This window comes from Bidens hawaiensis, unplaced genomic scaffold (genome assembly GCF_021521415.1).
Source record: "Bidens hawaiensis isolate Kalapana, Puna unplaced genomic scaffold, B.hawaiensis_p1.1 tig00028623_1, whole genome shotgun sequence".
Lineage (NCBI taxonomy): Eukaryota > Viridiplantae > Streptophyta > Magnoliopsida > Asterales > Asteraceae > Bidens > Bidens hawaiensis.
This window is the reverse complement of record NW_027494691.1, coordinates 97,530-109,047: the sequence shown is the minus strand read 5'-3', so window position 1 is coordinate 109,047 and position 11,518 is coordinate 97,530. Positions and strand designations below refer to the sequence as shown.

General features: G+C 36.7%; 1 protein-coding gene across 2 annotated transcripts; it reads right to left on the bottom strand.

The window, feature by feature from the left end:
* Positions 1-2,180: 2,180 nt before the first annotated feature.
* On the bottom strand, positions 2,181-5,419 carry LOC143577467 (protein GRAVITROPIC IN THE LIGHT 1-like). 2 transcript variants are annotated; one of them, XM_077061296.1, is made up of 2 exons: positions 5,380-5,419; positions 2,181-3,539 (listed from the first exon to the last, which is right to left on the bottom strand). In XM_077061296.1, the coding sequence occupies exon 2, from the start codon at positions 3,537-3,539 to the stop codon at positions 2,196-2,198; it is 1,344 nt and encodes a 447-aa protein (XP_076917411.1). In that variant the 5' UTR covers positions 5,380-5,419; the 3' UTR covers positions 2,181-2,195. The 2 variants fall into 2 exon arrangements, with proteins under 2 accessions (XP_076917411.1, XP_076917410.1); XM_077061295.1 differs by lacking the exon at positions 5,380-5,419 and adding an exon at positions 3,824-3,867.
* Positions 5,420-11,518: the final 6,099 nt, after the last annotated feature.

Sequence of the window (11,518 nt, the reverse complement as noted above, 5' to 3'; positions counted from 1 at the left end):
TCACAAAAATTTCAATCGTTGTCACTGATCTTCAAAATTGATCTTTTTTGTCCTTTACGTTTCAAAATCCTTCAGCGTTTGTCATTTTCGCCTAACCCAGTTAAAAATCCTCGTTAAGTCAGGTCATATGCCTTGTACATGAGAGCAAATTGGTCATTTTTACCTATTAAATTAAAAAAAATGTTTTAATAAATAAAGAAAAACGATAAAATAAAAATATATATTTAAATTCTTTCTCTCTCCACCTTTCTTCTTCCTCATCCTCCTCCTCCTCCACTACCAATCTCCGGCAGCCACGACCACCCCCATCTTCTCCGACAAAGAAAACCACCTCCACTCCCACCGACCACCACCGCCTCCGATGAGCACCGGTGAACCGCCATTAACACCGGTGAACCTCCGACGAGCAACCGTGAACCGCCACCGGTTACATGAATTTTGAAAACCACTGGACAACACATGAATTTTGAATACACAATTGATAATGTAAACCCTAACTACCTGAATCTCGGCACGAATTTGTGCGAAATCGAAGAACTTCCTTCCAGGCAAATGCAGAACTCACCATACTCACCGGCTTCTTCGTCAGTCCGTACTAACTGCAACAACAATGGACGACGGGTGCATATATCGGAACCTCTAGGTAAGAAGTCACGGCCAACTAGGGTTTCTAACACACTCGACTTCCCGCTGCTTTGGCTGCCAACAACCGCCACAATCGGCAATTGTAATCTCGATTCACCTTCGCCGACGTTAACGAGTACTTGATGGAGCTTGTTAACCACCGGAATGACGGTGGAGCCTAGTGGCGGTTGATTGCGGTCCATGATTTACGGGAGTGTGATGAGATTGGAAGGAAGGGGGGATTTAATGGTATATTAATTAATATTATATATTTGGTAAGAGGGGTGGCTTGTTGATCAAGAAACGAGGATGATGATGGTGTTTTTACTTCTTCCCAGTGTAATCGGCGACGGTTCATAGTTGCTCGTCGGAGGTTCACCGGATTCACCGGTGTTAATGGCGGTTCACCGGTGCTCATTGGAGGTGGTGGTGGTCGGTGGGAGTGGAGGTGGAGTTGATTATCTTTGTCGGAGAAGACGGTGGTGGTCGTGGCTGCCGGAGATTGGTAGTGGAGGAGGAGGAGGATGAGGAAGAAGGAGGAGAGAAAGAAATTAAATATATATTTTTATTTTATTGTTTTTCTTTATTTATTAAAACATTTTTTTTAATTTAATAGGTGAAATGACTAATTTGCCCTCATGTGCAAGGTACATGACCTGACTTAACGAGGATTTTTAACTGAGTTAGGCGAAAAGGACAAACGCTGAAGGATTTTGAAACGTAAAGGACAAAAAAGATCAATTTTGAAGATCAGGGACAACGAGTGAAATTTGAATGAAAGATAAAAGATAATTTCTGTCATTCTGTCTAAATAGAATTATTCCAAATGGTTTATAAATATATGTAGGGGTGTAAACAAGCTGAACTAGCTTGTAAGAATTTTAGATCGGGCCACTAAAAGAATGAAGCCATACTTAACAAGAAAGAGCCTGGACTAGACTCGAAAAGGTGAACAAGCTTATTATTTTAGTAGTCTTTTGTTATTTTATATAATAAATATAGAATTAACACTACAACAAAAATAACTAAAAAACATACATTTTATTATACATATATAACAATTATAGTATATACATACACACATATATTTATAAATAACTACGTATGGTTAGAAACAAAATAATTTAATACTTTAACAAATAAAAAACAAAACAAGAAAATTTATTAACGAGCATCACTCTACAAATTAGACAAAAGTCAAACATGAAGCAAGCAAAGTCAAACTCCAGATCTCAACATTAATCTCAAAAACAACCACAGAAAAATGCTAAATAAAACTGTTTATATCTTCTAAATATATATATGGCAAAACTAGTATACAAGATTACACATAATTCAATATAGTTCAAGGAAGATATATTCTCTTAATTACTGTTTAATTATGTTCAACAAACTTTACTACTAACTAATAATACCTACCCCAAAGTAACATACCCCAAACAACAAAACTGAAGAACCCCTTTAGATTCAATGCACATGTTTTTCTGTCCATGTTTCAAAGGCATGTGAAGAAGAAGCTCTCTGGTGAGCCCATTCACTTTAATGCCTGTGGGGCCCACCCGCGTCCACAGTTAAACGAGATAAACCTGGCACTGAATGACAGTTTTACCCACCTTAAACCCTGGAAACACCATGAAGGCCACCTCCAGTGAAGTTTCCGGCGAAACAAACGCCACCTCGTTTACACTATCCATGAACACCTCAGAGAACCGACTCCCTTTCGCCACCTGGAACACAGTTGCTTCATCGGGACCGAATGAGAAAGCCAAACAATGTAACAGCCAAACCCATTTTGCAACTTCCAAAATCGAGTCGTAAAAAGCGGTTTCCGGGAGTTTCCGAGCGTTGACCAGGTTTCTTTGACTTATATTTCCAAAGAGTGAAGCTTCCAATTTGGGATGAACAAGTTTAAAATACTTAAACCTGCAGAACTCAGCAAACATTGAAGTAGGTTTCCATGTGATGTATTCTCTTGCTTTCAAAGACTTTAATTCCATGAACTTATCAAAGAAGTATTCTCGGGGCTTCGGTTTTATCTTTGACTGTGAATCGGGGTTCGCGAATTCTGGGAAGTTAAACCCATCAAACATTTGGTTACAAATAAACGACTCGAATGCATAGCATATATGAGATGTATCACTGTAAACAACATCCGGTTGAATCGAATCAGCCGCTGAAACTAAATCCCAGTTGGCAGATTCCATTTCACTTATCATAAATTTCACCAAACTTCTTACTGATTTAGTCGTTTGTTTAAGAACAATTAGAAAATTGGTCGGTGATAAAGATGAGAAATTCCATTTCTCGTGAGACGATGATGACAAAGAACCGCTTGAGTTTAATCTCTTCTCAATAATCTTGTTTTCTCTTCTGATTTCTTCCAGTTTCTCCTTCAAAAAGATGACCTCGGATTGTTTAAGCTTACTTTGGCTTTCTAACTTCTTTCTTGTTACTTCATATGTTCTTATGAGATTCTTTTGTTCTTGAACTTCAGCCGACCGTTGGGTGGTTTCCGGTGAGATATTAATATCATCAAGATGTTTTTTCAAGAAAGATTGCTTTAGTTCAGACAAAGTTTTTAATTCTGAGACTAAGGTTTGATCTGCTGACTGGATTCCATCAGCATCATAAGAGATCTGAAAATATTGCAGCTCGGCGTATGTAGCTTTAACAGATGAGATAGCAGCAAATAATTTGGCAATGAAAGCATCCATAACTGCTCGGTTTTTGAGCTTCTCATCTTCGTTGTAGAACACACGTTGATGAGTTTCATCGATCTTTGTATCATGTTTGACTTTTTCCCGAGTCTTTGATCTCTGAAATTTATCGATTCCTGTTGCAGCTCGAATATGCATAACCTTGGCAAACGTACGAGCCAATCTACTCTTATTTGAAGAATTCTTAGTTGAATCCATCTGAAAGAAAGAATTTAGAACAACTTATGTTATAAACGGTATTGTTTTGGGGTGCAAATTCAAGAAAGAAAGTATATGAGGAAGTATATTTCGTTAAAGAAAAAAAAAATAAAATGAATTTGATTGCATAAGCTGTCATGACATTATTACAGGTTCATAATGCAATTTAAAATGCAAAAAATCAAGAAAATGCAACAGTAAACTAATCAACAACTTGCTAATAGAATGTCTCAATCATGACTCTGATATTTTATTAAATACACGCCACGGAAAAGTCTACCTACCAATTTTGAGAAATTCCATATTTAAAACTTCACCAACCACCTAAACCCTTAATCCACGTAAGCACGTCGCGCGTATATATTTCGTCAAATCAAGGTTAAATAAACATGGAACAAACAGTACACGAATACAAGGGACCATGGTAATCATTACAGTTTAATTCACTTTTAACTTTGCGAAATATGCGATCAAATTTAAGGCCAACGGTCACTATGAAGACCATAATAAGTGTCGCATAAAAGTAGAATAAGTAAACCTTTACACATGATTCATTGATTCTCTTTGTCTTCAACTAAAGTGAAATGGCAATCAAGGAGTACTAGTTTTGTAGGTCTACATGGCAAAAAAGGTAGGCAATTTGAGACTAATGTGACCCGCAACTTAAAGAATAAATCTAAGAAATATCTAAAAGTGAGGTATCTAGATCCACTCCACCACCCGTTATTCAAAATGACAAATTTCTTAGTGTAAAGTTGAAAGCAAATATTCTTTGTTTCCTACCATTAACTTAAAAGAAGAGGCAATCAATAAAAACTGCACAGATAATCGCTCGATTCAACCACACAACGAGCCCTTTTAAAGATAAATCAAATCAATCTTTCTCTGCTGTTGCAATATAAAGACTTTTTGAACCCTACCTTTAATCTAAATTCTCAAGATCCCAGATCTGAACCATTATGCTAGATTTTGTACAGAACATCAAGTTGCAAACTTTAGCTTTCTTTATTGCATAAAAGCAAGTCATAAACAACCTTTAACTTTTGCTATAATGATTAACCCTTGAGTCCCAACACTAATATAATATTTCCCACCGCACAAGCTGCGATTTACTAATCCGGTTGGTTAGCAGGATATTGGCGGGCCCCATGAGTTTTACCAAAAAACATACGATGTTTCCCGAATTCTGGAATTAGGATACGAGACTAATTATAACTATTGAGAACTATATGCATGTATTTGTAATGCAACTATCATTATACCTTCTCAAACTATTCAAAAGACAAATACCAAAAAATTTGCGGTTAGGCATCTATTTCACTTTCTACTACTGGAGCACACATCAGACTGTATGCTATGGTGAGGGGCATCGAAGCCCCTCCACAGTGCCACGTCAGCGCCACGTAGGCACCGGGGGCTTCGAAGCCCTTCTCTATAACGCCCCGCTATGGTTAAAACCCCTTTTGGCGCCCCATTATATATATAAATGCATATGTATATGTGTATGTGTGTGAATAACAGGAAGAGAGAGAGAGAAGGCGCCGAAGAGAGAGAGAGAGAGAGAAGGCGCCGGTCATCCCATCCACGCTCCCCCTCCGCGCCCCTATCCACCGCGCCCCACGGCGGTGTACCGCGCCCACCGCGCCCCAAAATCGCCCATGAGGGAGCCCATAGCGACAAGCCTCATAGAGCACAATCAAACACAAAAGAACAAAAAAGCAGACATTAACTTTATCACATGCAGATCAAGTGGCCTTTATCACAAACAATTTCACACCAGAAGTCAAAATCATCCACAATTTTACTGAAATATCAGAAAAAATACACAATCAGACAGTACCTTCCCCGGTTGACAACTTCCACAACTAAATCCCCCGGGTAGATCTCAAGAAACCATCAAATCAGCAACATGATACGTCACGTATATGCACAAACCGCCTGAGAAAGGATATATTAAACAACATAGTGTCAGATATTTTAGCGTAATTGGATTGACTTTTAATCGAACAAGTCAGAACCCGCGTGATATTATTTCAATCTGAAAGTGTTTCACGACCCGAATCCCGAACAAATTTAGCTGAAAGCAACTTAATTTCAAATTAAAAAGCCCCAATTCACGCCCCTTCTAATTATAGCAAATCGGAACACAAATAAACCTAAATAAACTAATAATCGTGCTGTAAAGAACTGCTTCTAGGTAAATTCCAACACATTAAACAAATAATAAACTATTATTATATTATAATAATAAAAAAAGATTCGTACATACACAGAGATTCCAAACAAATCAACACGAACCCATTAAACCCACATGCCTCACCTACCGAATCAACCACACGAAGCTTCGAGTGATGGTCTTACGATCAAGAACAGAAGATCCTCCAATGGCGGGCGTTATTGGAGGCAGCGGAAGAGGGTTATATTGGGAATTTATTTAAACTACTAAAAGCTGGGTTTAATGTATGTGAATGTGGATTTACTGATTTACCCTTTGATGTATGCTGCTATCTTGTCTGATTAGACAACTCGTTATTCACTTGTTTGGGCCCCATGGGTTTGTCATGGTGCGGCTGTTTGGGCCCAAATTAGATAAAATTTCGGTGGAAAAATAAAGAGAAAGAAATTGGTGGGATTAATTAGGGGTGTACGCTAACGTTAGGATTTTGATTTAATCATACTTGTTTTAATTATAGTCGTTAAGACTTTGTTTTGGATTGTACTTTTTTAATAGTTTGATTTTTACCGTAAGTTATCCATTATACATAAATCTCACTTACTCTAAAATTTTACGTAAAATCTAAATTTCAGTAGTAAGATTTAAATAGGTACTTTTATTTAGATATTTGTGAATTGTTACTAGGCAACAGTGACATTAGTTTATTTTTGGCATTTGTACCTATAGAGAATGTTAACAAATATAACCCTTATGAATATATTTATATTCTATAAATAATAGGTATAAATAATAGGGAAGGGAACGACAAATTAAGATACTTTAGTTAGTTTTAAGACTATACGTACTAGTTAAACAATAGGGCGTTAAATGGTTGCGTGGTTGCCACGTATCTCGCTAAAATCAATACGTATTTGGTGATTTTAGCACTAAAATGTTTCTCCGTCATTCTCTTGGCGGCGCCAGTGTCTAAATGAAAAGCTCTAGGCCTCACTTTATATGAAGTTATGAACCAAGCAATTGTGATTTTTAATATCAAGTAAATATTGTGTCTTGCTTTTTTTAACTTGGTATAATATAATTGGTTTAATGTAATGATTAACAGACACCGGATGTTTAACATGTTGGGCGGTAAATGAACCGAACAAACACGAAAAATGCCTTGTCCATGTTCCTTAGTTAAAAAAAATAATATGTTCACGAACACTTACCAAAAGAGATTTTATGTTCGTATTTGTTCATTAAGGAAATTAATGTGTTCACGAACACAAACGAACAAAATAAAATCGGTAAAGCCTAGAGATTGAGACCAATGTATTCATCAGTGTGAATGATTAAAGCTTGTAAACGAATCGAATGAAGCCGAACAAGGGCATGTTCGTGTTCGTTCATTTTACTTTTAGAGAACACGGACACTTAATCGAACAAATATTTATGTTCATGTTTGTTTATTTAAAAGTGGACATTTGTGTTCGTTTGTTTAAAATCTAAACGAACATAACTGAACAAAGATAAACGAACATGCATGAACAAATGTAAATGAACACAAATATAAACGAACTTAAATAAACACAAATTAACAAATATAAAACCTTTAAGTAGATGACTTGTCCAGATAATATTTAATTATTTTTTATTAATACATAAACGAACATAAATAAACAGACATAAACGAACGTTCATGAACATAAATTAACGAACGGAACATGTGCTCATGTTCGTTCGCTTAATTAAAGTTCATGTTAGTTCGTTTATTAAATAAAGGAACTTTCCGCCAAACGGTACACGAATAGTTCACCGAACATTTGGTTCGTTTACAGGCCTATTAACATGTTTAAAGAATGTTTCATAAACAATTTAATTTGGGTTTAAAATACTAGTTCTAGAACTTTTAAATCACTTGATTGAGATTTTAATTAATTTATATTAAAATACCATCTTTAGAACCTGTGTAATCCACGAGACCCTTAAAATAAATACAATTAAGCTATAGAAATTAAATGATTAAAATTAAAAAAAACCTATATTTTATCAAAATATATGATTTTATAAGTTCAAATTACATTTTTTAATGGAATATTTATACGAATACGTGGTGTGTTCTCACGTAATTTCTTGATAATCACGAAATAGATGCACTTGGTGATTTTACAAGTTGTAATTATATTTTTTTAATGGAATATTGCATTCTGACAAAAGATAATAAAAGATTTCAGTATGAATAATACAAAAACGACTATCATATATAAAATTAGCATTAATAAAACACGTTTTGTATTACAGTTTCGAAAGAGATAATAAAAACTCCATGGATCAATGAAAATTGAATGAATATGTGATAAATAAAAGGGATTTCTACATATTTCCCCTTTCTAACCCTTTGAAATTACATATTTCCCCAAGATACAAGTTTTTAATGCAAAATGTACAATGCTTTTTAAGCATGGTTTGGGGAAATATGTAATTTCAAAGTTTAGGAAGGGGAAATATGTAAATGCCCCATAATAAAATTGTTACACATTCATAATTTCCTTTTTGTTTTTATCATCTTATACCTATAAATATCGTTAATTGAATTTTACCACATTAATCTTCTACACTCAAAAATGTATACACATTGATTTAATAAAAAAAATGTAGATAATATAAATATTTTGATTATATGTATATAATTTCCCGCATATTTTTAATCATTATAATTTAGGTAATTAGTTATTTGCTTAAAGATGCGTTGATATGTTTTGATTTCACTGACATAAATATGTTTTTGTTAAAAATAGAAGATAGATTGAGCGGGAAATCTATGCTAGGAATAAATCTTCAAGTGACATATGTCCTCAATTATTTTACTTTATTAGAATAGATAGATAGGTAGATTACTATATGAGTTGTTTAATATTTCTCCTACACAAATAATTTCATCTATAAATATTATTAGAACAAAAATGCATCATCATATTATACGAATTTTCTAGTAAAAACTATTAGGTTTTGTAAGGCCCCGTTACCGGTAGCCCTACTTTCGTGTTGGATTTACTCATAAACACAGTTCTAAATATCAGAGTTAATTAAAACATTTACGCGGAATATAAAACTTTCATAAAACATTACATAATTCATAGCTAGTCTCAAACATTCTTTGTCTTTCAACATTAAAGCATTAAAATTAAAGCATCATAAGTCTTCAGATGCCAGACTCTTGTTCAATGCCACGTGTCTCCTCAAGCGAGCTGCCTCATCCTACTCACCTGCGTGCATACTAAAAGTCAGCTACGCTGAGTGAGTTCTAGATAATCACATAATCATACCATACCATAACATTATATTCTTTCATTCATACTTTCATACTTTCATACTTTCTTACTTTCTTACTTTCTTTTGTATTAACTTACCTTCATATCTTACGTTATAAAGAGCATTACGCCCTACATTCCTCGAGTATTATTAGGGCTCGGTACCCTCTTTCCTCGAGTATTTTCAGGGCTCGGTACCCTCTTTCCTCGAGTATTATTAGGGCTCGGTACCCTCTTTCCTCGAGTATTATTAGGGCTCGGTACCCTCCTTCCTCGAGTATTATTAGGGCTCGGTACCCTCCTTCCTCGAGTATTATTAGAGCTCGGTACCCTCTTTCCTCGAATATTAGTAGGGTTCGGTTCCTTAGTTCTCGAATATTAGTAGGGTTCGATTCCCTCTTCGTTACCATACAACCATACATCATACCTCGAGTATTATTAGGGCTCGGTACCCTTTCCGTAACCATACAACCATACATTATCATTTCTTTCTTTTATTATCTCTATCACGTTCATACACATAAACATACATAACATACTTACCTTATACATAGCGTTACAACCTGACAGTACGTGCAATATCCGAAGATCGTTCACGTACCATCAAGCAATCATTCATACATTTCACATTATCCACATAAGGCATACACTTATCTCTTAGGATAAGCGTATTAACAAACATATTGAGTATGCACACAGCCCCGAAAACATAACATATAAATGGGGCTAGAAACTCACCTGAACACGGTTACGTTCACCGTTAATCGTAATCCCTTTCTTCAGTTGCGCACGGCTGACTGTATAACAAGTATACGTATCAATTAACTATCACTTCTCATAATGTATTTCTATCTTTATATGACCCACAACGAACGGGGGTCCGGGGGTAGCGCCCCTGGCAGCGGGGTCTAGGGGCGGCAGCCCCTAGCAGGGTCCAAGGGGCAGAGCCCCTGGCTGGGGTCGAGCTGCCAGGTCAGCTTGGAAAAATTTTATTTCCATTAACTGTCTTAACACATTTTTCATTAGATTTTTAATTTATTTTCTAATCGAACTTGACTTTAAGCGAAGTTAAACCTTAGGCGAACTTAGCTTTAGGCGAAGTTATCAGGCGAACTTGGCTTTAGGCAAAGTTAAACCTCAGGCGAACTTAGCTCTAGGCGAAGTTATCAGGCGAACTTAGCTTTACAGCGAAGTTGCCATCAGGCGAACTTAGCTTCAGGCGAAGTTGCCAGTTAGGCGAACTTAGCTTTACAGCGAAGTTGCCATCAGGCGAACTTAGCTTGCAGGCGAAGTTCATCAGGTGAACTTGGCTTGCAGGCGAAGTTCATCGCTTTGAAGGCGAAGTTGCCCAGATGAGGGCGAAGTTGCCCAGATAGCCGCTGTTTCGGTTTCTGTCCAACATTTCGAGCGATTTTAACACCCTTGTTACGGTCCAACATCACCCACTACGCTTCCCGACCATTTTCGGTCGTTTCTACACTAAAAGCTCGGATCTTTAAACTTCAAAGATCAAGAATCATACCTTTTTGAGCTTGTTTGGGTCTTGTTTACTCGTTATCACAACTAATCTCTCTCTCTCTCTCCCTCGGATCTGCCGCCTTTCTCTCTTCCGGCCGGCCGGCGGTTGTAGTGTGTGGTGTGTGTGTGTTTTGGAAGTGTGAAAGGATAAGATGGAAATGAAGATATTTTGGGTTTAGGGGATATTTATATCCCTGAAATCCCATGGATCTAAGGCCCATTCTCATTTTAACCCATCTCAATTAATCCAAGTCCATGACCCGCTCCTTACCCGATATTAATTAATTACGCGAAATCACTAAACATAACTTCCTTTACTCGACATTAAATTTTAGGATGTTACAAGTCTCCCCTCCTTAAAGAGGTTTCGTCTTCGAAACCTAACTATTACATAAACAAACTAGGGTAAAACTTGCGAATCTCATCCTCGGCTTCCCAAGTAGCATCTGATCCCTTGCGGTGTTTCCATATCACTTTTACCAAAGGTATAGTCTTGTGACGAAGCTGCTTCTCCTTACGATCAACGATCTCTATCGGTTGCTCGATGTAGTTCAATTGTTCATCAACCTCAATGTCCATCAATGGCACGTGAGACGTGTCATCAGCTAGATACTTCCTCAGATGAGAAACATGGAAGGTTGAATGAATTCCTTCTAACTCATCAGGTAAATCCAGTTTATAAGCTACTTCACCCACACGATTTACAATCTTGAACGGTCCAATGTACCTCGGACTCAACTTTCCTCTTTTCCTAAAACAGATAATTCCTTTCCAAGGCGAGACCTTAAGCATCACATTGTCACCAACGTTAAACTCAATTGGTCGTCGCCGCTTATCTGCATAAGATTTTTGTCTGTCTTGCGCGGCTTTCAATCTTGCTTTGATCTGATCGAACTTTGAAGATGTTTCTTGAACCACTTCTAGGCTTCCCATTTCTTTCTGACCAATCTCACCCCAACACACCGGGGTTCTACATCATCTACCGTAAAGCATCT